This window comes from Somniosus microcephalus, unplaced genomic scaffold (assembly GCF_052327205.1).
Source record: "Somniosus microcephalus isolate GS21.2 unplaced genomic scaffold, FLI_Smic_1.0 scaffold58, whole genome shotgun sequence".
In the NCBI taxonomy this organism is placed as follows: Eukaryota; Metazoa; Chordata; class Chondrichthyes; order Squaliformes; family Somniosidae; genus Somniosus; species Somniosus microcephalus.
This window is the reverse complement of record NW_028225245.1, coordinates 346,144-373,646: the sequence shown is the minus strand read 5'-3', so window position 1 is coordinate 373,646 and position 27,503 is coordinate 346,144. Positions and strand designations below refer to the sequence as shown.

Here is a 27,503-nt window from a genome sequence, read left to right as displayed (position 1 = left end):
AGTGTCACCCACTGAGCCGAGGCTGACCCCTCTTAAACTCCAGCCTAGTTACTGGGGTTATCAGCATCTTCAAACCGCCCCCTGTCCCCCCCCCCCCCCACAGCCCTGTAATTGCCATTATTAACACAGAATAGTCCTTCATGTGATTAACAGCAGAATGGGACCAGTGCGCTCAGGTGTGAACTCGCTGGTGTCTCAGCAGGTGAGATGAACTGGTGAATCCCTTTTCACACACTGAGCAGGGGAACGGCATCTTCCCGGTGTGGGTGAACTGGTGATTCTGAAGAGAATATGAGTGCTTAAACCTCTTCCCACAGTGAGAGCAGCTGAACGGCCTCTCCCCGGTGTGGATGCGTCGATGCATCTTCAGGCCCTTGGAGCATTTGAAACTCTTGTCGCAGTCGGAACATTTAAACGGCCTCTCGTTAGTGTGAACCAGCTGGTGTTCCCGCAGAGAGGCGAGACGAGTGAATCCTTTCCCGCACTCGGAGCAGGAGAACGGCCTCTCGTCAGTGTGAACCAGCTGGTGTTCCCGCAGAAAGGAGGGACGAGTGAATCCTTTCCCGCATTCGGAGCAGGAGAACGGCCTCTCGTCAGTGTGAACCAGCTGGTGTTCCCGCAGAGAGGAGGGACGAGTGAATCTTTTCCCACACTCGGAGCAGGAGAACGGCCTCTCATCAGTGTGAGCCAGCTGGTGTTTCCGCAGCGAGGAGGGACGAGTGAATCCTTTCCCGCACACGGAGCAGGTGAACGGCCTCTCGTCAGTGTGAACCAGCTGGTGTTCCCGCAGAGAGGAGGGACGAGGGAAACTTTTCCCGCACACGGAGCAGGTGAACGGCCTCTCCCCGGTGTGCAGTCGCTGGTGTCTCACCAGGTTCGATGACTTAGCAAACCTCTTTTCACAGTGAGAGCAGCTGAACGGCCTCTCCCCGGTGTGAACCAGCTGGTGTCTCACCAGGTTCAATGACTTAACAAACCTCTTTCCACAGTGAGAGCAGCTGAACGGGCTCCCCCCGGTGTGAATGCGTTGATGCTCATTCAGATCCTCGGCGCTTTTAAAGCTCTTCTCAGAGTCAGGGCACTTACAGGGTCTCTCATCAGTGTGAACTCGCTGGTGCATCCGCAGAGAGTAAGAATGGCTGAATCCCTTCTCGCACACGGAGCAGGTGAACGCCCTCTCCCCAGTGTGAGCTCGCTGGTGTGTCAGCAGGTTGGAGGAGAGAGTGAATCCCTTCCCACACACGGAGCAGGTGAACGGCCATTTCACGGAGTGACTGCGTTGATGAGTCTCCAGCTCGGAGAGGCAACTGAATCCCTTCCCGCATTCCTGACATTTGCACGGACTCTCCTCGCTTTGGTTACACTTGTGGCTCCCCAGGCTGCACCTTCGGTTGAATCCACGTCCACACACAAGACACGTGTACAGTTTGCCCGCACTCCGATTGCTGCTTTCCGCTTCCATATGTCGATGATATTCAGGTCCTGATGAATCGAGTGACTGTCAGATCTTTGTGTGAAGCTTGCGTTAAGCTGCCCGTCTGCAATTCCTCCCCTTGCAAGAGACAGTAAAAGAGTTTATATAAGTAATTAATGTAAATACAGGAGAGAAAAGAAAGACTGGCCTTTATACAGCGCCTTTCACGACCAGCAGTTTTACAACCAATGAATTACTTTTTGAAGTGTAGTCGCTGTTGTCAACATGGATTTACAAAAGGTAAATCATGCTTGACTAATCTACTGGAATTTTTTGAGGATGTAACTGGTAAAATAGATAAGGGAGAACCAGTGGATGTGGTGTATTTGGACTTTCAGAAGGCTTTCGATAAGGTCCCACATAAGAGATTAGCGTGCAAAATTAAGGCACATGGGATTGGGGGCAAGGTATTGACTTGGATAGAGAACTGGTTGGCGGACAGAAAGCAAAGAGTTGGAATAAATGGGTCGTTTTCCGAGTGGCAGGCAGTGACTAGTGGGGTACTGCAAGGATCGGTCCTAGGATCCCAGCTGTTCACAATATATATTAATGATCTGGACGAGGGAATTGGATGTAATATCTCCAAATTTGCAGATGACACAAAGCTGGGTGGGAGGGTAAGCTGTGAGGAGGATGTCGAGAAACTCCAGTACGATTTGGACAGATTGGGTGATTGGGCAGAAACATGGCAAATGCACTATAATGTGGATAAATGTGAGGTTATCCACTTTGGTGGCAAAAACAGGAAGGCAGATTATTATTTGAATGGCAATAGATTGGGAGAAGGGGAAGTGCAAAGAGACCTGGGTGTTCTTGTGCACCAGTCGCTGAAGGTAAGCATGCAGGTGCAGCAGGCGGTTAAGAAGGCAAATGGTATGTTGGCCTTCGTAGCAAGAGGGTTCGAGTACAGGAACAAGGATGTCTTGCTACAGTTGTACAGGGCCTTGGTGAGACCGCATCTTGAGTATTGTGTGCAGTTTTGGTCGCCTTACCTGAGGAAGGACGTTCTTGCCATGGAAGGAGTGCAGCGAAGATTCACCAGGCTGATACCTGGGATGGCAGGAATGACATACGAGGAGAGATTGTGTCGATTGGGCTTATACTCACTGGAGTTTAGAAGATTGAGAGGGGATCTCATCGAAACCTATAAAATTCTATCAGACCTGGACAGACTAGATGCAGGAAGTATGTTTATGATGGCCGGGGAGTCCAGAACCAGGGGTCATAGTCTAAGGATAAGGGGTAAGCCATTTAGGACTGAAATGAGGAGGAATTTCTTCACCCAGAGAGTGGTGAACCTGTGGAATTCTCTGCCACAGAGGGCAGTGGAGGCCAGTTCATTAAATATATTCAAGAAAGAGTTGGATATATTTCTTAAGGCTAAAGGGATCAAGGGATATGGGGAGAAGGCAGGGACAGGGTACTGAATTTGGATTATCAGCCATGATCTCATTGAATGGCGGAGCAGGCTCGAAGGGCCGAATGGCCGACTCCTGCTCCTATCTTCTATGTTTCTACGTTGTAATGTGGGAAACACTGCAGCCAATTTGCATGATAAATAATGGCCAGGACACCGGGGATAACTCTCCTGCCCTTTTCAAAATACTGGGATCGTTTATGTACACCTGAACGTCTCATGCGAAAGACGGCCCTCCGACAGTGCGCCGCTCCCTCAGTACTGCCCCTCCGACAGTGCGCCGCTCCCTCAGTACTGCCCCTCCGACAGTGCAGCACTCCCTCAGTACTGCCCCTCCGACAGTGCGGTTCTTCCTCAGTACTGCCCCTCCGACAGGGCAACACTCCCCCAATTTGGATACTGTTGAGGGGGATGACTCACCAGAGGAAGGCAGCAGCAGCCAACTTCCTGGCACCAGGGCTGCTTCTGCTGCTCAGGAAGGGAGGAAAAAGAGTGGGAGAGCAATAGTGGTAGGGGATTCTATCGTAAGGGGAACAGATAGGCGTTTCTGTGGCCGTAGACGTGACTCCAGGATAGTTTGTTGGCTCCCTGGTGCCAGGGTCAAGGATGTCACTGAACGGCTGCAGGGCATTCTGAAGGGGGAGGGTGAACAGGCAGAGGTCATGGTTCACATTGGGACCAACGACATAGGTCGGAAGAGGGATGATGTCCTCCAGCAAGAATTTAGGGAGCTAGGTAGCAGATTAAAGAGTAGGGCCTAGAAATTCAGTTGCGTTTGCGCCCAATTAGGGGCGAAAGAGTGGGTTGCGCCGGAAGTTGCGTCGCGCCCGAAATTAGGTGGGCCCTAACATCGGCGTTAACCGGTAGCGCTGCGCCGGCACCGATGACGTCATCGGTGTGCGCAGTGCCCCGGTACCGCCCGAAACCACGCCGATCCCCATCTTCAGTAGCGGCCGCCTCTTCCGTGGCGGGCGCTAACAACATCGGGAGACCGGGTCCTTACTGCAGCCTTAGCGGCGCAAGTTAAGGTGGAGGTGCGGGGCGGCCGCTTTTTCGGCGGCCGCCTGCCCGCACCTCCTTCCCCGGCCTCCTCCACCACCCCCCCCCCGCGGCATTGCCGGCTGGTTTCCGTGGAGCCCGGCACTTCTCTGTTGTGCCGGGCTCTTTTGCCGGCACTTGCAATCGGGGCTCCGGCCGTTGCGGGCACCTCCCCCTTAAGAGAAGGGGGAGGCCTGCAGTACAGCAGCCTGCCGCACCGCATCGGGTGGCGCAGCGGGACCGGGAGCGCTGAAATTCACTTTCAGCGCCCCAAGCGGGGCGGACACACCCTGTACCAGCGCCCGGTTCCGCTTTGGGGTGCTGAAAGTGAATATGGGGCGGACACACCCTGTACCAGCGCCCGGTTCCGCTTTGGGGCGCTGAAAGTGAATATGGGGCGGGCACAACTGGCTCCGCGGCGGGTGCAAAATTTTCGGCGCAAACGTGCTGGCGGGGCTATACCCAATTTCTAGGCCTAGGACCTCAAAGGTTGTAATCTCTGAATTACTCCCGGTGCCACGTGCTAGTGAGTATAGGAATAGGAGGATAGACCAGATGAATGCGTGGCTAAAGAGTTGGTGCAGGAGGGAGGGCTTTAGTTTCCTGGATCACTGGGCCTGCTTCTGGGGAAGGTGGGACTTGTACAAGTCGGACGGGTTGCACCTGAACCAAAGCGGGACGAATATCCTTGCGGGGAGGTTTGCTAGCACTGTTCGGGGGGATTTAAACTAAAATGGCAGGGGCTTGGGAACCTGAGCAGGGAGACAGAGGAATGGAAAACAGGGATAAAAGCAAAAGATAGGAAGGAGAAAAACAAAAGTGGCAGTCAGAGAAATCAACGGTTTAAATCAAACATGGCCACAGTAAATAATAATTCTAATAGGTCTAAGAGCGTTAAAAAAACAAGCCTGAAGGCTTTGTGTCTTAATGCGAGGAGCATTTGTAATGAGGTGGATGAATTGGCTGCGCAAATAGAGGTAAACAAATATGATTTGGTTGGGATTACGGAAACGTGGCTCAAGGATGGCCAAGACTGGGAACTCAACATCCAGGGGTATTCGATATTCAGGAAAGATAGGCAAAAAGGAAAGGGAGGTGGGGTAGCATTACTGGTTAAAGAAGGGATTAATACAATTGTAATGAAGGATATTAGCTCTGATGATGTGGAATCTGTATGGGTAGAATTGAGAAATACTAAGGGGAAAAAAACATTAGTGGGAGTGGTGTATATAGACCTCCAAACAGTAAGGCGGAGGTTGGGGATGGCATTAAAAGGGAAATTAAAGAAGCGTGCAATAAGGGCACAGCAGTCATCATGGGTGACTTTAATCTACATATAGATTGGACCAACCAAATTAGTAACAATGCTGTGGAGGAGGAATTCCTGGAGTGTTTACAGGATGGTTTCCTGGACCAATATGTCGAGGAACCAACCAGAGATCAGGCCATCTTAGACTGGGTATTATGTAACGAGAAAGGATTAATTAGCAATCTTGTTGTACGAGGCCCCTTGGGTCGGAGCGATCATAATATGATCGAATTCTTCATTAAGATGGAGAATGAAGTAGTTGACTCAGAGACTCGGGTCCTCAATTTAAATAAAGGAAACTACGAAGGTCTGAGGAGCGAGTTGGGTAGGATAGATTGGGGAATGGCACTCAAAGGGTTGACAGTGGATAGGCAATGGCAAACATTCAAAGACCAAATGGATGAGCTACAGAATTTGTTCATCCCAGTTTGGCATAAAAATAAAACAAAAAAGGTGACTCAACCGTGGCTAACAAGGGAAATTAGGGATAGCATAAGATCCAAGGAGAGGACATATAAATTGGCCAGAAAAAGCAATAATACTGAGGATTGGGAGCAGTTTAGGATTCAACAAAGGAGGACAAAGGGATTAATTAAGAAAGGGAAAATAGAATATGAGAGTAAGCTAGCAGGGAACATAAAAACTGACTGTAAAAGCTTTTATAGATACGTGAAGAGAAAAAGATTGGTGAAGTCAAGCGTAGGTCCCTTGCAGTCAGAATCAGGGGAACTTATAATGGGAAACAGAGAAATGGCAGACCAACTAAATTCATAATAACAACAGAAAATGCTGGAAAAACTCAGCAAGTCAGGCAACATCCGTGGAGAGAAATTTGAGTTGACGTTTCGGGTTTGACCCTTCTTCAAAACTGGAGAGAAAAGGAACTAGATCGAAGGCAGGGCTGCGATCGGACAAAAGAATAAAAGAACCAAAAGAAGTAAAAGAGATTAGAAGCTAGACGAGATGGTAATAGGCTGTGATTAGGTGTAAAGTGTACTGGCAGGGCAAAAGATAGCTGCCAGGTGTGAGAGAGAAACAAAAGGAAAGGGGGGGGGGGGGGGAAAGGAAAGGAGTGGAAAAATATAAGTGAAAATGAAATAGGGGCCGAGGTTATGATCTGAAATTGTTGAACTCGATATTGAGACCGGAAGGCTGCAGACTGCCTAATCGGAAGATGAGGTGCTGTTCCTCGAGTTTACGTTGAGCTTCCGTGGAACAGTACAAGAGGCCAAGGACGGTGAGGTCCGAGTGGGAATGGAGCGGTGAATTGAAATGACAGGCGACCGGAAGCTCGGGGTCACCCTTACGGACTGAACGGAGGTGTTCCGCAAAGCGGTCACCCAATCTGCGTTTGGTCTCCCCAATGTAGAGGAGACCGCATCGTGAGCAGCGAATACAGTATACTAGATTGCGAGAAGTACAAGTAAATCGCTGTTTCACCTGGAAGGGATGTTTGGGGCCCTGGACAGTGGGGAGGGGGGGAGGTATAGGGGCAGGTGTCCAACCGCTTCCTTTTCACCATGGACGTACAATCCCTCTACACCTCCATCCCCCACCCGGATGGCCTGAGGGCACTCCGCTTCTTCCTCGAACAGAGGCCCGACCAGTCCCCATCCACCACGACCCTCCTCCGCCTGGCTGAACTTGTTCTCACATTGAACAACTTCTCCTTTAACTCCACTCATTTCCTCCAAATCAAAGGTGTTGCCATGGGTACCCGCATGGGTCCTAGCTATGCCTGCCTTTTCGTGGGCTATGTGGAACAATCTTTGTTCCAGTCCTACTCGGGTCCCCTCCCTCACCTCTTTTTCCGATACATTGATGACTGTATCGGTGCCGTTTCCTGCTCTCGCCCCGAACTTGACAATTTCATTCACTTTGCCTCCAATTTCCACCCTTCCCTCACCTTCACATGGTCCATCTCTGACTCTTCCCTTCCCTTCCTCGACTTCTCCGTCTCCATCTCTGGGGATAGGTTATCGACCAATATTTACTACAAGCCCACTGACTCCCACAGCTACCTGGACTACACTTCCTCCCACCCCGCTTCCTGTAAGGACTCTATTCCATTCTCCCAGTTTCTCCGCCTCCGCCGTATCTGCTCCGACGATGCCACCTTCCACACCAGTGCTTCAGACATGTCTTCCTTTTTCCGCAACCGAGGATTCCCCTCTACCGTGGTTGACACCGCCCTCGACCGTGTCAGTTCTATCTCCCGCACCTCTGCCCTCACCCCTGCCCCTCCCTCCCGGAACCACGATAGGGTTCCCCTTGTCCTCACCTTTCACCCCACCAGCCTCCACATTCAACGGATCATCCTCCGGCATTTCCGCTACCTCCAAAGTGATCTCACCACCAAACGTATCTTCCCCTCCCCTCCCCTTTCAGCATTCCGCAGGGACCGCTCTCTCCGAGACACCCTAGTCCACTCCTCTATCACCCCAAACAGCCCTTCCCCTTCGCCTGGCACCTTCCCGTGCAAGCGCAGGAGATGTAACACCTGCCCCTATACCTCCCCCCTCCCCACTGTCCAGGGCCCCAAACACCCCTTCCAGGTGAAACAGCGATTTACTTGTACTTCTCGCAATCTAGTATACTGTATTCGCTGCTCACGATGCGGTCTCCTCTACATTGGGGAGACCAAACGCAGATTGGGTGACCGCTTTGCGGAACACCTCCGTTCAGTCCGTAAGGGTGACCCCGAGCTTCCGGTCGCCTGTCATTTCAATTCACCGCTCCATTCCCACTCGGACCTCACCGTCCTTGGCCTCTTGTACTGTTCCACGGAAGCTCAACGTAAACTCGAGGAACAGCACCTCATCTTCCGATTAGGCAGTCTGCAGCCTTCCGGTCTCAATATCGAGTTCAACAATTTCAGATCATAACCTCGGCCCCTATTTCATTTTCACTTATATTTTTCCACTCCTTTCCTTTCCCCCCCCCCCTTTCCTTTTGTTTCTCTCCCACACCTGGCAGCTATCTTTTGCCCTGCCAGTACACTTTACACCTAATCCCAGCCTATTACCATCTCGTCTAGCTTCTAATCTCTTTTACTTCTTTTGGTTCTTTTATTCTTTTGTCCGATCGCAGCCCTGCCTTCGATCTAGTTCCTTTTCTCTCCAGTTTTGAAGAAGGGTCAAACCCGAAACGTCAACTCAAATTTCTCTCCACGGATGTTGCCTGACTTGCTGAGTTTTTCCAGCATTTTTTGTTGTTATTTCGGATTTCCAGCAACTAAATTCATACTTTGGTTCTGTCTTCACAAAGGAGGACACAAATAACCTCCCAGAGATGCCGGGGAACATCGGGTCTGATGAAAGGGTGGAACTGAAAGAAATCAGTATTTGTAGGGAAATGGTGTTAGGAAACTTGATGGGACTGAAGGCCAATAAATCCCCAGGGCCTGATAATCTACATCCCAGGGTACTTAAGGAAGTGGCCCTAGAAACAGTAGATGCATTGCTGGTCATCTTCCAGAACTCGATAGACTCTGGAACTGTACCCATGGTTTGGAGGGTAGCTAATGTTACCCCACTATTCAAAAAAGGTGGTAGAGAAAAAGCGGGGAATTATAGACCGGTAAGCCTGACATCGGTAGTGGGGAAAATGCTAGAGTCCATTATAAAAGATGTAATAGCAGAGCACTTGGAAAACAGTGACAGGATTGGACAAAGTCAACATGGATTTACAAAAGGTAAATCGTGCTTGACTAATCTACTGGAATTTTTTGAGGATGTAACTGGTAAAATAGATAAGGGAGAACCAGTGGATGTGGTGTATTTGGACTTTCAGAAGGCTTTTGATAAGGTCCCACATAAGAGATTAGCGTGTAAAGTTAAGGCACATGGGATTGGGGGCAAGGTATTGACTTGGATAGAGAACTGGTTGGCGGACAGGAAGCAAAGAGTTGGAATAAACGGGTCATTTTCCGAGTGGCAGGCAGTGACTAGTGGGGTACCGCAAGGATCGGTCCTAGGACCCCAGCTGTTCACAATATATATTAATGATCTGGACGAGGGAATTGGATGTAATATCTCCAAATTTGCAGATGACACAAAGCTGGGTGGGCATGTGTGCTGTGAGGAGGATGTCGTGAAACTCCAGTACGATTTGGACAGGTTGGGTGATTGGGCAAAAACATGGCAAATGCACTATAATGTGGATAAATGTGAGGTTATCTACTTTGGTGGCAAAAACAGGAAGGCAGATTATTATTTGAACGGCAATAGATTGGGAGAAGGGGAAGTGCAAAGAGACCTGGGTGTCCTTGTGCACCAGTCGCTGAAGGTAAGCATGCAGGTGCAGCAGGCGGTTAAGAAGGAAAATGGTATGTTGGCCTTCGTAGTGAGAGGGTTTGAGTACAGGAACAAGGATGTCTTGCTGCAGTTGTACAGGGCCTTGGTGAGACCACTCCTTGAGTATTGTGTGCAGTTTTGGTCGCCTTATCTGAGGAAGGACGTTCTTGCCATGGAAGGAGTTCAGCGAAGATTCACCAGACTGATACCTGGGATGGCAGGAATGACGTATGAGGAGAGTTTGTATCGATTGGAGTTATACTCACTGGAGTTTAGAAGATTGAGAGGGGATCTCATCGAAACCTATAAAATTCTGACAGGACTGGACAGACTAGATGCAGGAAGGATGTTCCTGATGGCCGGGGAGTCCAGAACCAGGGGTCACAGTCTAAGGATAAGGGGTAGGACATTTAGGACTGAAATGAGGAGGAATTTCTTCACCCAGAGAGTGGTGAACCTGTGGAATTCTCTACCACAGAAGGCGGTGGAGGCCAATTCATTAAATATATTCAAGAAAGAGTTGGATATATTTCTTCAGGCTAAAGGGATCAAGGGATACGGGGAGAAGGCAGGGACAGGGTACTGAGATTGGATGATCAGCCATGATCTCATTGAATGGCGGAGCAGGCTCGAGGGGCCGAATGGCCTACTCCTGCTCCTATCTTCTGTGTTTCTATGTTTCTGCAGCCCACCGAGGTCCCGCCCCCCTCCCTCCCGCGCCGCCATTGGTTGGAGGACCATCAGCTCGCCCGGTCCTCCCAGCGTTTTCCCCGTTCCTGATTGGCGGGCGTGTCGCATCAATCAACCCCCCCCCTCCGCTTACGCACTGACGCATGCACGCAACGCCCAGGAGGTCGGTTAGATCGGCGCACGCAGCCCACCGAGGTCTCGCTCCCCTCCCACGCCGCTATTGGTTGGAGGACCGTCAGCCCACCCGGTCCTCCCAACGTTTTCCACGCTCCTGATTGTCGCACACCTCGCGTTAATCACACCCCTCTGATTACGCGCTGACGCCAGCACGCAACGCCCAGGGGTCGGTTGGATCGGCGCACGCCACTGGAAGTAAAAAAAAGACACCCCACACAAATAAGGAAAAACAAAAATAATAATAATCGCACTTTAGAGGGGAGGAGGTTGGGGGAATTAATGAGTGTTTTCAATTTGTTTTGCAAAAAAAAATATTTGAAAAGCTTCCCAACGGTGCGAGGCGGGCTGCGCATGCGCTCCAGCCAGCCTTTGTCTCCCCCACGTGGGCCGCGCCCGGACACGCCCACTTGCCTTCCCCTGCACCAATCACAGCGCGGGCAGGCGCTTCTATCAATCGTCACCTGTCAATCACCCTCCCTTCCCTTCCCCCTCGTGGTGTCGATTGACAGCGGTGTCAGCCAATGAGGTGCAGGAAGGGGCGGGACCAGGGCCAGGACTGACAGCAAGCCTGAACTAACTCAATTAAATACCTGCATGCAGCCAAAATTTTTTTTAAATTTAGTCAACCAAAAAACAGCAAAGCAAATGAGGTTTGCTGAGTCAGCAAAGTCTATTTTAGAAACATTGAAGATAGGAGCAGGAGTCGGCCATTCGGCCCCTCGAGCCTGCTCCGCCATTCAATGAGATCATGGCTGATCATCCAAATTCAGTACCCTGTCCCTGCCTTCTCCCCATATCCCTTGATCCCTTTAGCCTTAAGAAATATATCCAACTCCTTCTTGAATATATTTAATGAATTGGCCTCCACTGCCTTCTGTGGTAGAGAATTCCACAGGTTCACCACTCTCTGGGTGAAGAAATTCCTCCTCATCTCTGTCCTAAATGGCTTACCCCTTATCTTTAGACTGTGACCCCTGGTTCTGGACTCCATGACCATCGGGAACATCCTTCCTGTATCTAGTCTGTCTAGTCCTGTTAGAATTTTATAAGTTTCAATGAGATCCCCTCTCATTCTTCTAAACTCCAGCAAGTACAAGCCCAATCGACCCAATCTCTCCTCATATGTCATTTCTGCCATCCCAGGTATCAGCCTGGTGAATCTTCGCTGCACTCCCTCCATGGCAAGAACATCCTTCCTCAGATAAGGTGATCAAATCTGCACACAATACTCAAGGTGTGGTCTCACCAAGGCCCTGTACAACTGCAGCAAGACATCCTTGTTCCTGTACTCAAACCCTCTCACTACGAAGGCCAACATACCATTTGCCTTCTTAACCGCCTGCTGCAACTGCATGCTTACCTTCAGCGACTGGTGCACAAGGACACCCAGGTCTCGTTGCACTTCCCCTTCTCCCAATCTATTGCCGTTCAGATAATAATCTGCCTTCCTGTTTTTGACACCAAAGTGGATAACCTCACATTTATCCACATTAAACTGCATCTGCCATGCTTCTGCCCAATCACCCAACCTGTCCAAATCATACTGGAGTTTCTCGGCATCCTCCTCACAGCACACACGCCCACCCAGCTTTGTGTCGTCTGCAAACTTGGAGATATTACATCTAGCTCCCTCGTCCAGATCATTAATATATATTGTGAATAGCTGGGGTCCAAGGACCGATCCCTGCGGTACCCCACTAGTCACTGCCTGCCACTCGGAAAAAAAGCCGTTTCTTCCAACTCTTGGCTTTCTGTCTGCCAACCAGTTCTCTATCCAAGTCAATACCTTGCCCCCAATCCCATGTGCCTTAACTTTACACGCTGTCGAACGCCTTTTGGAATTCCATGTACTCCACGTTAACCGCATTGCCCTCATCAACCCTCCCTGTTACCTCATCAAAAACCTCAATCAGAATCAGAGCGGCCGGGCCCGGCGGATGCGCGGCCAGGGCCCCGGCACCAGGAAACCCAGGGTGCAGCGCCTCCCCTATCCGAGCCGCCGCTTCCCAGTTTCTTCAGCTGGGTCCACCAAGTCCGACTCGGGACAGAGGACAGGAGCCAGGCTCCCAGAATGGCCCGCGGCCCCGGGGAGCATGCGCACTCGCAGCGGGGAAATGAGCGCGTTGAATAGAGCAGTTTCTGGGGTGCGGGGAATTGTGGGTGTTGCAGCCGCCATTAGTCAGCGGCTGTCGGGAAGAGTTTTATTGCAGGTGACGGAAGTCGGTCCCTGGCCGCCTGTGTAGGTCTTTTTGTTGCAGCAGTTTGAGCTGGAGTGGAGATGGAGGAGAAGCTGCTGGGTTTTTGATGGAATCTGGAACAGTACCCATGGATTGGAGGGTAGCTAATGTTACCCCATTATTCAAAGAAGGTGGTAGAGAGAAAATGGGGAATTACAGACCGGTAAGCCTGACATCAGCAGTGGGGAAAATGCTAGAGTCCATTATAAAAGATGTAATAGCAGAGCACTTGGAAAACAGTGACAGGATCAGACAAAGTCAACATGGATTTACAAAAGGTAAATCATGCTTGACTAATCTACTGTAATTTTTTGAGGATGTAACTAGTAAAATAGATAAGGGCGAACCAGTGGATGTGGTGTATTTGGACTTTCAGAAGGCTTTCAATAAGGTCCCACATAAGAGATTAGCATGTAAAGTTAAGGAACATGGGATTGGGAGGTAAGGTATTGACTTGGATAGAGAACTGGTTGGCAGATAGAAAGCAAAGAGTTGGAATAAACGGGTCTTTTTCCGAGGGGCAGGAAGTGACTAGTGGGGTACCGCAGGGATCGGTCCTTGGACCCCAGCTATTCACACTATATGGTGTGGAGATGCCGGAGTTGGACTGGGGTGGACAAATGTAAGAAGCCGCACAACACCAGGTTATAGTCCAACAGCTTTATTTGAAGTCACAAGCTTTCGGAGCGCTGCTCCTTCATCAGGTGAAGTGGAGAGATGCATAAAGACACAGCTTATATAGTCAGAGAATAATGTCAGATGTTTACAGGTAATCTTTCTAACTTTCTAATCGTATAGACCTCCTCAGAAGACAAACACGGGACACAACCAACAGAGTACCCTTCGTCGTCCAGTACTGCCCCGGAGCAGAGAAACTACGCCATGTTCTTCGCAGCCTTCAACATGTCATCGATGACGACGAACACCTCGCTAAGGCCATCCCCACGCCTCCACTACTCGCCTTCAAACAGCCGCCTAACCTCAAACAGACTATCGTTCGCAGCAAATTACCCAGCTTTCAGGAGAACAGCGACCACGACACCACACAACCCTGCCACAGCAACCTCTGCAAGACATGCCAGATCATCAACAGATACCATCATCACATGTGAGGACACCACCCACCAGGTACATGGTACATACTCATGTGACTCGGCCAACATTGTCTACCTCATACGTTGCAGGAAAGGATGCCCCGGAGCATGGTACATCGGCGAGACCATGCAGACACTGTGACAATGGATGAACGGACACCGTGCAACAATCGCCAGGCAGGAGTGTTCCCTCCCAGTCGGGGAACACTTCAGCAGTCAAGGACATTCAGCCTCCGATCTTCGGGTAAGCATTCTCCAAGGCGGCCTTCGAGATACACGACAACGCAAAATCATCGAGCAGAAACTGATAGCCAAGTTCCGCACCCATGCGGACGGCCTGAACCGGGATCTTGGGTTCATGTCACGCTACATGTAACCCCACCTGACGCAGGGTCATCCAGACTCGAGTCGTTGTTGGCTTGTTCTCTCTACACAGGTGCGGCCGGACCTGCTGTGATTTCCAGCAAAAAAAATGTCTTTTGTCTGTTTTTTTGTTTTTCACAGACCCCAGCATCTGCAACATTTGACCCCTTGTGACCCCACCTCATTGTTCTTTGATGTAATGTTTTCCTGACTGACCTGTTGGACACCATTCACACCTTTGATTGCTGTGATTATCTCTCTGCCAAGGTGTGATAAATGGCAGTTAGAAAGATTACCTGTAAACATCTGACATTATTCTCTGACTATATAAGCTGTGTCTTTATGCATCTCTCCACTTCACCTGATGAAGGAGCAGCGCTCCGAAAGCTTGTGATTTCAAATAAAGCTGTTGGACTATAACCTGGTGTTGTGCGACTTCTTACATTTATTCACAATATATATTAATGATCTAGACAAGGGAATTAGATGTAATATCTCCAAATTTGCAGGCGACACAAAGCTGGATGGGCGTGTGTGCTGTGAGGAGGATGCCGAGAAACTCCAGGATGATTTGGACAGGTTGGGTGATTGAGCAGAAGCATGGCAGATGCAATATAATGTGGATAAATGTGAGGTTATTCACTTTGGTGTCAAAAACAGGAAGGCAATTATCTGAATGGCAATAGATTGGGAGATGGGGAAGTGCAACGAGACCTGGGTGTCCTTGTGCACCAGTCGCTGAAGGTAAGCATGCAGGTGCAGCAGGCGGTTAAGAAGGCAAATGGTATGTTGGCCTTCGTAGTGAGAGGGTTTGAGTACAGGAACAAGGATGTCTTGCTGCAGTTATACAGGGTCTTGGTGAGACCACACCTTGAGTATTGCGTGCAGTTTTGGTCACCTTGTCTGAGGAAGGATGTTCTTGCCATGGAAGGCGTCCAGCGAAGATTCACCAGGCTGATACCTGGGATGGCAGAAATGACGTATGAGGAGAGATTGGGTCGATTTGACTTGTTCTCGCTGGAGTTTAGAAGAATGAGAGGGGATCTCATTGACACTTATAAAATTCTGGCAGGGCTGCACACACTAGATGCAGGAAGGATGGTCCCGATGGTCGGGGAATCCAGAACCAGGAGTCACAGTCTAAAGATAAGGGGTAGGCCTTTTAGGACAGAAATGAGGAGGAATTTCTTCACCCAGAGAGTGGTGAACCTGTGGAATTCTCTACCACAGAAGGCAGTAGAGGCCAATTCATTAAATATATTCAAGAAAAAGTTGGATATATTTCTTAAGGCTAAAGGGATCAAGGGATATGGGGAGAAAGCACGGACCGAGTACTGAACTTGGATGATCAGCCATGATTGCATTGAATGGCAGAGCAGGCTCAAGGGGCTGAATGGCCTACTCCTGCTCCTATCTTCTATGTTTCTATCTCTTATGTGGGACCTTATCGAAAGCCTTCTGAAAGTCCAAATGCACCACATCCACTGGTTCTCCCTTATCTATTTTACCAGTTACATCCTCAAAAAATTCCAGTAGATTAGTCAAGCACGATTTAACTTTTGTAAATCCATGTTGACTTTGTCCGATCCAATCACTGTTTTCCAAGTGCTCTGCTATTACGTCATTTATAATGGACTCTAGCATTTTCCCCACTACCGGTGTCAGGCTTACCGGCCTGTAATTCCCCGTTTTCTCTCTACCACCTTTTTTGAACAGTGGGGTAACATTAGCTGCCCGCCAATCCATGGGTACTGTTCCAGAGTCTATCGAATTTTGGAAGATGACCAGCAATGCATCTACTATTTCTAGGGCCACTTCCTTAAGTACCCTAGGATGTAGATTATCTTCTATGTTTCTATGTATTCAATCTTTCCTTGCAGCTGAAATTCTCTAGTCCTGGCAACATCCTTGTAAATCTCCCGTCTCGAGCAGTCACATCTTTCCTGCAATGGGGCGAGCAGAACTGCACGCAGCACTCTAGCCGGTGGCCTAACTGGTGTTTTGTACAGTTCAAGCAGAACCTCCCTGCTCTTCCATGATACAGAGAGAGGCACTGCCCCTTTAAATACCTGGGGGGCACCCATTCCCCTTTAAATGGCCAAGCAATTTGTTTATGTTGAAAAGGGGCCGCAATCCCCTTTGACTCACCCCCTCACCCACCACAAATACTCACAAGAGAGAGAGCGAGAGGAGGAAGAATGCTGGTCCTTGTCCCTTTAAAAGTGGCTGCCTACCAAAATGTTCACAGCACCAGGGCTCTTTGTTCTGGATAAAAGTCGAAAAGAGAAAAGGTTCACTTATTTTTAAATGAATGCAGTTGACGAACAGCCTTGCAATAAAGGTAATGCAAAGGAATAAACACTCACAAGCTGGGTTTTTTCCACCTCCTCCTCCCCTTCCCTTTAACAGCTCCTGCAGACAATGAAAGCAGGAAAGCGGCCTGCAGCCCACCGAGGTCCCGCCCTTCCTCCCGCGCCGCTATTGGTTGGAGGACCGTCAGCCCGCCCGGGCCTCCCAGCGTTTTCCGCGCTCCTGATTGGCGGGCGCCTCGCGTCAATCAACCCCCCCCTCCGCTTACGCGCTGACGCCAGCACGCAACGCCCAGGGGTCGGTTGGATCGGCGCACGCCACCGCAAGGTAAAAAAAAGACACCCCACACAAATGAGGAAAAACAATAATAATAATAATCGCAATTTAGAGGGGAGGAGGTTGGGGGAATTAATGAGTGTTTTGAATTTGTTTCGGAAATAAAAAATTTTTGAAAAGCTTCCCAACGGTGCGAGGCGGGCTGCGCATGCGCTCCAGCCAGCCTTTGACTCCCCCACGTGGGCCCGGGGGTTGGACACGCCCACTTGCCTTCCCCTGCACCAATCACAGCGCGGGCAGGCGCAACACGAGGCTGCCAGTGCGCCTGCGCGGGATCTCCGGGGCGCAGACAGAAGGCCGGGGACGTGGCGGAATCAGCGGCCGGGGTAAAGTAATCTGTTGGGGAATCGATTGAAATCGAGGTGAGGCGGAGAGCGAGATTATAAAGTAAAATACGAGAAAAACCAAACCTGAGAGTCGGGCGGGACCTCCGCGGTCGCCGAACGGAGCCAATTGAAACGTGAGGGCTGGCGGCGTGAGCCGGAGCAGTGTGATTCTGACTGACGGGAGCACTGACTAATAGCACGAGGGCGGGCCCGGGTCCTCCAACCAATGGCGGCGCGGCTATAGGGAGCGGGACCTTCCTCCCCGGCGCTGAGGCTGGGGCCCGATTGTGACGTCATCACACGAAGAGACCTGTCAGATGGATGGAGGCCGGCCCGGGCCTGTGACTGACGGGGGCTCTGACCAATAGGAAGAGGGCTGAGCTGGGAGGACCGAAGTCGGCAGTCTGGTCCTCCAAGCAATGGCGGCGCGGCAAGGGGGCGGGGCCTCCTCTCCAGCTCAGGTGCGCTGGGGCCGATTGTGACGCGCTGTCCCCAGGTGAGAGCAGCTCAGTCAGCACAGAGCTGGGGCTGGAATCTGGGAGAGGGGCCGCAGGCAGCGGGCCTGGCAAAGGGGCACAAGCTTCACAATACAAGCTGCTTTCAAATGCACAATTGTTTCCTCCAGACAGTCTTGGTCACTCTGCAAAAAACACTGTTTAACAATTCATCATAACTCCCCTGCTTTAGGAGAGGCGTAGAGTGCAAAAAGCAAGGAAGTTATGATGAAACTGTGTAAAAGACTGGAGTCAGCTGTGGCTCAGTGGACAGCAGAGTCAGAAGGTTGTGGGTTCAAATCCCGCTCCAGGGACTTGAGCATATAAAGCGAGGCTGACACTCCAGTGCGGTGCTGAGGGAGCGCCGCACTGTCGGAGGGGCAGTGCTGAGGGAGCGCCGCACTGTCGGAGGGGCAGTGCTGAGGGAGCGCCGCACTGTCGGAGGGGCAGTACTGAGGGAGCTCCGCGCTGTTGGAGGGGCAGTTCTGAGGGAGCGCCGCACTGTCAGAGGGACAGTACTGAGGGAGCGCCGCATTGTCGGAGGGGCAGTAATGAAGGAGCGCTGCAGTGTCGGAGGGGCAGAACTGAGGGAGCGCCGCACTGTCGGAGGAGCAGTAATGAAGGAGCGCTGCAGTGTCGGAGGGGCAGAACTGAGTGAGCACTGCACTGTCGGAGGGGCAGTGCTGCGGGAGAGCTGCAGTGTCGGGGGTGCCGTCCTACGGATGAGACGTTAAACTGAGGCCCCCGTCTGCCCCCTCAGGTGGACGTAAAAGATCCCGTGGTGCTATTTCGAAGAAGTTATCCCCGGTGTTTTGAGCCCAATATTTATCCCTCAATCAACATGACGAAAAAACATTATCTGGTCATTATCACATTGCTGGTTGTGGGAGCTTGCTGTGCACAAATTGGCTGCCGCGTTTCCCACATTACAACAGTGACTACACTTCAAAAATACTTCATTGGCTGTAAAGCGCTTTGGGACGTCCGGTGGTCATGAAAGGTAGTTAAGAAGGCAAATGGTATGCTGGCCTTCATTACAAGAGGATTTGAATACAGGAGTAAAGAAGTCTTACTCCAATTATATCTTCTTCTTCTTCTTAGGCAGTCCCTCGGAACTGAGGATGACTTGCTTCCACATTAAAAATGAGTTCTCAGGTGTAAGGGTAAACCGGGAGAGCTTCTTCTCCCCGAGACGGACCCTCTGATATAAAGGGTCGACTGGATCCATGTTTATCTGTAATTTAAACAGAGGTCTGGTCGTCTTCCGAGCTCTTTCCCCTAGAGGAGAGGGTAGAATGGGGGTCTTTAGTGTTAAATGGTTTCACCTGGGTCCATTGCTTCCATCGCATACCCATCGGTTCCTGTAGACAAACACACGTATCACTTGTCATTAATACAGTACATGGCCCCATCCAACGGGCCCCATTCCCTTTCTTCCGATAACTTGCGTCATTACTTGTTGACCTATTCTGGGCAACTCGTCTGGTTTAAGTCCAGCATTCTGCCTTTCTAGATCTTTAATCTGTTGTTGGTTCCTTACTTTTTTATTTAGTGCTTGCACCTCCTGATTTAGTTGCACTAAGTATCTCCTTAATCTATCTTGCACTGGTCCTGGTTCTCCCGCCCCTCCAGCCAAATCCTCTGGTAGTCTCATAGCTCGTCCTGTCATTAGTTCATAGGGGGTCAGTCCGGTCGTTCGTCCTGGGGTGGACCATGTGTTACACCATGGCATAGCACCATCAGTTGTTGTCTACAACATTCCGGTGCCACCACCTGGTTACGTGAGGCCCATTTCCAAATTCCATCTTGTAATTGCGCGCCAGCTTGTCTCCATTTCTCCTTTTGCTCTTTCCTAGTATTTTCTTGTCGCTCCATTATATTCACTTCCTGTACCCCACTGACTATCATGACCATATTTATTTCATTTTTGAACGCGTCCTCTGGTTGCATTTCTTCCGCAGCTAGTTTTGCGCCTAGATCTGCATACCTATTCCCCATAGGGGCCTGGTCCTGGGATTCATAGAAACATAGAAGATAGGAGCAGGAGTAGGCCATTCGGCCCCTCGAGCCTGCTCCGCCATTCAATGCGATCATGGCTCATCATCCAAATTCAGGACCCGGTCCCTGCCTTCTCCCCATATCCCTTGATACCTTTAGCCTTAAGAAATATATCCAACTCCTTCTTGAATATATTTAATGTATTGGCCTCTACTGCCTTCTGTTGCAGAGAATTCCACAGGTTCACCACTCTCTGGGTGAAGAAATTCCTCCTCATTTCTCTCCTAAATGGCCTACCCCTTATCATTAGACTGTGACCCCTGGTTCTGGACTCCCTGACCATCGGGAACATCCTTCCTGCATCTAGTCTATCCAGTCTTGTCAGAATTTTATAAGTTTCAATATTCAATACTCAAGGTGTGGTCTCACCAAGGCCCTGTACAACTGCAGCAAGACACCCTTGTTCCTGTACTCGAACACTCTCGCTATGAAGGCCAACATACCATTTGCCTTCTCAACCGCCTGCTGCACCTGCATGCTTACCTTCAGCGACTGGTGCAGAAGGACACTCCGGTCTCGTTGCACTTCCCCTTCTCCCAATCTATTGCCATTCAGATAATAATCTGCCTTCCTGTTTTTGCCACCAAAGTGGATAACCTCGCATTTATCCACATTATACTGCATCTGCCATGCTTCTGCCCAATCACCCAACCTGTCCAAATCATACTGGAGTTTCTCGGCATCCTCCTCACAGCACACACGCCCACCCAGCTTTGTGTCGTCTGCAAACTTGGAGATATTACATCTAGTTCCCTCGTCTAGATCATTTATATATATTGTGAATAGCTGGGGTCCTAGGACCGATCCCTGCGGTACCCCACTAGTCACTGCCTGCCGCTCGGAAAAAGAGCCGTTTATTCCAACTCTTGGCTTCCTGTCTGCCAACCAGTTCTTTATCCAAGTCAATACTTTGCCCCCAATCCCATGTGCCTTAACTTTACATGCTAATCTCTTCTGCGTGACCTTATTGAAAGCCTTCTGAAATTCCAAATACACCACATCCACTGGTTCTCCCTTATCTATTCTACCAGTTACATCCTCAAAAAATTCCAGTAGATTAGTCAAGCACGATTTACCTTTTGTAAATCCATGTTGACTTTGTCCGATCCTGTCACTGTTTTCCAAGTGCTCTGCTATTACATCTTTTATAATGGACTCTAGCATTTTCCCCACTACTGATGTCAGGCTTACCGGTCTATAATTTCCCGTTTTCTCTCTACCACCTTTTTTGAATAGTGGGGTAAGATTAGCTACCCTCCAATCCATGGGAACTGTTCCAGAGTCTATCGAATTTTGGAAGATGACCAGCAATTCTGTCCCTCTAGTGCTACTTGTCTCTCCCAGTCCTCTCTTCACCTTGTTTCTCCTCTCTAATGTTTCATCCTGGTGCCCATCCCCCTGTCTAATTAATTTAAACCCTCCCCCACAGCACTAGTTAACCGTCCCATGAGGACATTGGTCCCAGCTCTGTTGAGGTGCAACCCGTCCACCTTGGACAGGTCCCTCCTGCCCCAGAACTGGTCCCTCCTGCCCCAGGAATCTGAAGTCCTGCAATATTTCTCTTTCAGGTACTTATCCAATTCCCTTTTGAAAGCGGTGATTGAATCTGCCTCCACCACCCTTTCAGGCAGTGCATTCCAGATCCTAACCACTCGCTGCGTCAAAAAGTTTTTCCTCATGTCGCCTTTGGTTCTTTTGTCAATCCCCTTAAATCTGTGTCCTCTGGTTCTCGACCCCTCTGCCAATTGGAAGAGTTTCTCTCTATCTACTCTGTCCAGTCCCCTCTTGATTTTGAACACCTCTGTCAAATCTCCTCTCAATCTTCTCTGCTCCAAGGAGAACAACACCAGCTTCTCCAGTCTATCCATGTAACTGAAGTCCCTCATCCCTGGAATCATTCTCGTAAATCTTTTCTGCACCCTCTCTAAGGCCTTCACATCCTTCCTAAAGTGCAGCGCCCAGGATTGGACACAATACTCCAGTTGAGGCCGAACTAGTGTTTTATAAAGGTTCATCATAATTTCACACTTTTGTACTCTATACCTCTATTCATGAAGCCCAGGTTCCCGTAAGCTTTTTTAACTGCTTTCTCAACCTGCCCTGCCACCTTCAATGATTTGTGCACATATACCCCCAGCTCTCTCTGTTCATGCACCCACTTTAGGATTGTACCCTTTAGTTTAGATTTCCTCTCCTCATTCTTTCTACCAAAATGTATCACTTCACATTTTTCTGCATTAAATTTAATCTGTCACATGTCCGCCCATTCCACCAGCCTGTCTATGTCCACTTGAAGTCTATCACTATCCTCCTCACTGTTCACTATACTTCCAAGATCTGTGTCATCTGCAAATTTTGAAATTGTGCCCTGTACACCCACATCCAAGTCTTTAATATATATCAAGAAAAGCCATGGCCCTAGAACCGACCCCTGGGGAACACCACTGTGTACCTTCCTCCAGTCTGAAAAACAACCATTCACCACTACTCTCTGTTTCCTGTCACTTAGCCAATTCCCTATCCATGCAGCCACTGTCCCTTTTACTCCATGGGCTTCAACTTTACTGGTAAGCCTATTATGTGGCACTTTGTCGAACGCCTTTTGGAAATCCATGCACACCACGTCAACCGCATTGCCCTCATCAACCCTCTCTGTTACCTCATCAAAAAACTCCATCAAGTTGGTTAAACACGATTTGCCTTTAACAAATCCGTGCTGGCTTTCCTTAATTAATCCACACTGTTAATTTTGTCCCTGATTTTTGTTTCTAAAAGTTTCCCCACTCCCGAGGTCAAACTGACTGGCCCGTGGTTGCTGGGTTTGTCCTTACACCCTTTTTTGAACAAGGGTGTGACATTTGCAATTCTCCAGTCCTCTGGCACCACCGCAGTTTCTAATGAGGATTTGGAAGGTTATGGCCAGTACCTCCGCAATTTCTTCCTTCACGTCCCTCAGCGTACTAGGATGCTTCCCATCCGGTCCTGGTGACTTATCGACTTTAAGTACAGCCAGCCTTTCTAGTACCTTGTCTTTATCAATTTTATCCCATCCAGTATCTCCTCTACCTCCTCCTTCACTATGTCTATGGCAGCATCTTCTTCCTTGGTGAAGACAGATGCAAAGTACTGATTTAGTACCTCAGCCTTACCCTCTGCCTCCGTGCGTAGGTCTCCTTTTTGGTCTCTAATCGGCCCCACCCCTCCTCTTACTACCCGTTTACTATTTATATGCCTGTAGTAGACTTTTGGATTACCTTTTATGTTAGCTGCCATTCTATTCTCATACCCTCTCTTTGCCCCTCGTATTTTCTTTTTCACTTCTGCTCTGAACTTTCTATATTTAGCCTGATTCTCGGATGTATTCTCGACCTGACATCTGTCATACACGCTCTTTTTCTGCTTCATCTTGCTCTATCTCTTTCATCATCCAGGGAGCTCTGACTTTAGTTGCCCTACATTTCCCCTTAGTGGGAATGTACCTCGACTGTACCCGAATTATTTCCTCTTTAAAGGCAGCCCATTGTTCCTCTACAGTTTTTCCTGCCAATCTTTGATTCCAATTTACCCGGGCCAGATCCATTCTCATCCCACTGAAATTGGCCCACCCCACTGAAAACCGGTTTGAGAGCGCCGCACTCCCGGGGGATTCCTGCACTGCCTTGCCTCCTCAAACCCTGCTGGGCGGCCACCCAGTTACAATTCCCACGAACTCTATGTGGCTGTGGGGTGACCACCTCCTGGAACGTGCGCTCCAGTTAACTCTTAGCCTCCCGTCTGCCCGGCAGTGACTCCAGCCGTTCCCGAAGCTCAGAGACCCTGAGCTCAAGTTCCAGCCACTGGAGGCGCTTCCTGCACATGCGGTTAACCAGGACATGTGAAGCGTCCCGGAGTTCCCGCATGGCACAGGAATTGCAGCCTTCGGTCCCATCGTTTGGCTTAAAATCTGTCTACTTAAGCTATAGATATATCTGATGTTAGGTTAGTGTGCCCTTACCCCTGTTTATTATTCAATCACTGATTGTCCCTTTGCCAGGCCCGCTGCCTGCGGCCCCTCTCCCAGATTCCAGCCCCAGCTCTGTGCTGACTGAGCTGCTCTCACCCGGGGACAGTGCATCAAGAAGGAGTTAGATATATTTCTTAAGGCTAAAGGGATCAAGGAATATGGGGAGAAGGCAGGGACAGGGTACTGAGTTTGGATGATCAGCCATGATCTCATTGAATGGTGGAGCAGACTTGAGGGGGCCGAATGACCTACTCCTGCTCCTATCTTCTATGTTACTGCTAATGAGAGGGAGGAACCGAAAGAAATCAGTATTTGTCGGGAAATGGTGTTAGGGAAATTGACGGGATTGAAGGCCGATAAATTCCCAGGGCCTGATAATCTACATCCTAGGGTACTTAAGGAAGTGGCCCTAGAAATAGTAGATGCATTGCTGATCATCTTCCAAAATTCGATAGACTCTGGAACAGTTCCCATGGATTGGAGGGTACCTAATGTTACCCCACTATTCAAAAAAGGTGGTAGAGAGAAAATGGGGAATTATAGACCGGTAAGCCTGACATCGGTAGTGGGGAAAATGCTAGAGTCCATTAGAAAAGATGTAATAGCAGAGCACTTGGAAAACAGTGACAGGATCGGACAAAGTCAACTTGGATTTACAAAAGGTAAATCGTGCTTGACTAATCTACTGGAATTTTTTGAGGATGTAACTGGTAGAATAGCTAAGGGAGAACCAGTGGATGTGGTGTATTTAGACTTTCAGAAGGCCTTCGATAAGGTCCCGCATAAGAGATTAGAGTGTAAATTTAAGGCACATGGGATTGGGGGCAAGGTATTGACTTGGATAGAGAACTGGTTGGCAGACAGGAAGCAAAGACTTGGAATAAACGGCTCTTTTTCCGAGTGGCAGGCAGTGACTGGTGGGGTACCGCAGGAATCCGTCCTAGGACCCCAGCTATTCACAATATATATAAATGATCTAGACGAGAGAACTAGATGTAATATCTCCAAGTTTGCAGACGACACAAAGCTGGTTGGGCATGTGTGCTGTGAGGAGGATGCCGAGAAACTCCAGTATGATTTGGACAGGTTGGGTAATTGGGCAGAAGCATGGCAGATGCAGAATAATTTGGATAAATGCGAGGTTATCCACTTTGGTGGCAAAAACAGGAAGGCAGATTATTATCTGACCGGCAATAGGTTGGGAGAAGGGGAAGTGCAACGAGACCTGGGTGTCCTTGTGCACCAGTCGCTGAAGGTAAGCATACAGGTGTAGCAGGCGGTTAAGAAGGCAAATGGTTGATACCTGGGATGGCAGGAATGACATATGAGGAGAGAATGGGTCGATTGGGCTTGTACTCACTGGAGTTTAGAAGAATGAGAGGGGATCTCATTGAAACTTATAAAATTCTAACAGGCCTAGACAGACTAGATGCAGGAAGGATGTTACCGATGGTCGGGGAGTCCAGAACCAGGGGTCACAGTCTAAGGATAAGGGGTAAGCCATTTAGGACTGAGATGAGGAGGAATTTCTTCACCCAGAGAGTGGTGAAACTGTGGAATTCTCTACCACAGAAGGCAGTTGAGGCCAAATCATTCAATATTTTCAAGAAGGTGTTCGATATATTTCTTAAGGCTAAAGGGATCAAGCGATATGGGGAGAAGGCAGGGACAGGGTACTGAATTTGGATGATCAGCCATGATCACATTGAATGGCGGAGCAGGCTCGAGGGGCTGAATGACCTACTCCTGCTCCTATCTTCTATGTTTCTATGTTTCCCTCACTGATTGCGGCTCTTCACCAACACCGACTTTACAAAGAAAGCCCCGTGCGGCAGCCTGGAGCTCGGGCCCAGCGCGCAGGCGCGGGGGAGGATGATTGACAGGGGCCCAGGGTGTGTGCTGAGCATGCGCGGTGCAGGCCGGGCGCCTGTGGAGCAGGAGAGGGTGGGGCCATGGGGTGCATGCGCGGGGTCAGCCACAACTCAGTGCGGCGGCCGGAGCGCTTTCTGGAGCGCGGGGGCTTGTGGGGATTGCAGCCGCCATTACTGTTGATCCTTTCAACCAACCTGTGCAGCAGCTGGGGTCTGAAAATCAGCTTCACTGCCCCTGGGCTGGGAAAGGGCGACATGAGACAACATTCTCCCTCTTACCCCTTTCTACACTCCTTTTACAGAGTTTTAGAAGTGGAGCATTTACAGACAGGAGGCTCAGACCAAACATCATGTCAAGATCTGACAGAGTCGCTCTATCTGCACTGTGGGGTTTCTGTGATTCTGTGATTCATCAGGACCTGAATATCATCGGCCTTTGCACATGGAAGGAGAGAGCAGCGATCACAGCGCGGACAAACCGCTCACGTGTTCCATGTGTGGACTCGGATTCAGCCGATCGCCTGACTTGGCAAGACACGTGCACCGTCACACCGGGGAGAAACCGGGTAAAGGTTGGGATGGTTGGAAGGGATTCAGTTCCCCGTCTACGCCAGAAGTTCATTGGCGCAGTCACCCCAAGGACAGTCCGTTCAGCTGCTCCGTGTGTGGGAAGGGATTCACTCGCACATCCCACCTGCTGAGTCACCAGCTTGTTCACACTGATGAGAGACCATTTAAATGTTCTGACTGCGGGAAGAGCTTCAAATACTCCAGGGATCTGAAGGAACACCAGCTTGTTCACACCGATGAGAGACCGTTTACATGTTCCGACTGTGGGAAGAGTTTTAAAAGCTCTAGGGATCTGACCAGACACCAGCGAGTTCACACCGGGGCGAGGCCATTTCCCTGCTCTGTGTGTGGGAAAGGATTCACTGATTCATTTACCTTGCTGAGACACCAGCTTGTTCACACTGATGAGAGAGCCTTTAAATGTTCTGTGTGTCAAAAGAGCTTTAAAAGCTCCGGGGACCTGAAGCAGCACCAGCTTGTTCATACTGATGAGAGACCGTTTACATGTTCTGACTGTGGGAAGAGCTTTACATGCTTCGGTGCTCTGACCAGACACCAGCAAGTTCACACTGATGGGAGAGCCTTTAAATGTTCTGTGTGTCAAAAGAGCTTTAAAAGCTCCAGGGTCCTGAAGCAACACCAGCTTGTTCACACTGATGAGAGACCATTTACATGTTCTGACTGTGGGAAGAGTTTTAAAAGGTCCGGGGCTCTGACCAGACACCAGCAAGTTCACACTGGGGAGAGGCAGTTCACCTGCTCTGTGTGTGGGAAGGGATTCTTGCAGTCCACCAACCTGCTGGCACACCAGCTTGTTCACACTGATGAGAGAGCGTTTATATGTTCTGACTGTGGGAAGAGCTTTAAAAGCTCCAATGACCTGCTGAGACACCAGCGAGTTCACACTGTTCTGTAATGCAGGGCCCTGTAGACAGCTGGGGTGACATGAACGTGGAATGGATGAATGTTTTATAAATTCTTGTACTGCTGTTTAATCTTTCAATCTGTTGTGCTGATGATCCCCTTGATTTAACTGTTAATGTTATTTTTGTTTTTCTCCTTATCACAGGCAATTGCCTATTAAAAGTCAACCATCTCAACCAATAAAACCTGCAACATAACAAAAAAAGTTTAAAGGAAACTTAAATTAAATTAAAATTCTATTTTCGGTGGTGATGATACACGCCAGTCCCTCCGATACCCACCGGTCACGGGAGGCCTCGAGCGCGCCGGTGGACTGTTCATGTTATTACATTGAATGTACAGCACAGAAACAGGCCATTCGGCCCAACTGGTCCATGCCGGGGTTTATGCTCCACACTAGCATCCTCCGACATATCCTCCTATGTTTATCTGGCTTCTCCTTAAATACATCTATGCCATTGGCCTCAACTACTCCCTGTGGTAGCGAGTTCCCCATTCTCACCATTCTCTGGGTAAA

General features: G+C 49.6%; 1 protein-coding gene across 1 annotated transcript; it reads left to right on the top strand.

The window, feature by feature from the left end:
* The first annotated feature begins 16,962 nt into the window (after window positions 1–16,962).
* LOC147083622 (uncharacterized) lies at window positions 16,963–27,269 on the top strand. The gene is made up of 2 exons (XM_085980164.1): window positions 16,963–17,102; window positions 25,795–27,269. Exon 2 carries the CDS (start codon window positions 25,935–25,937, stop codon window positions 26,976–26,978), a length of 1,044 nt encoding a protein of 347 aa, XP_085836290.1. The 5' UTR covers window positions 16,963–17,102; window positions 25,795–25,934; the 3' UTR covers window positions 26,979–27,269.
* The last annotated feature ends 234 nt before the right edge of the window (window positions 27,270–27,503 follow it).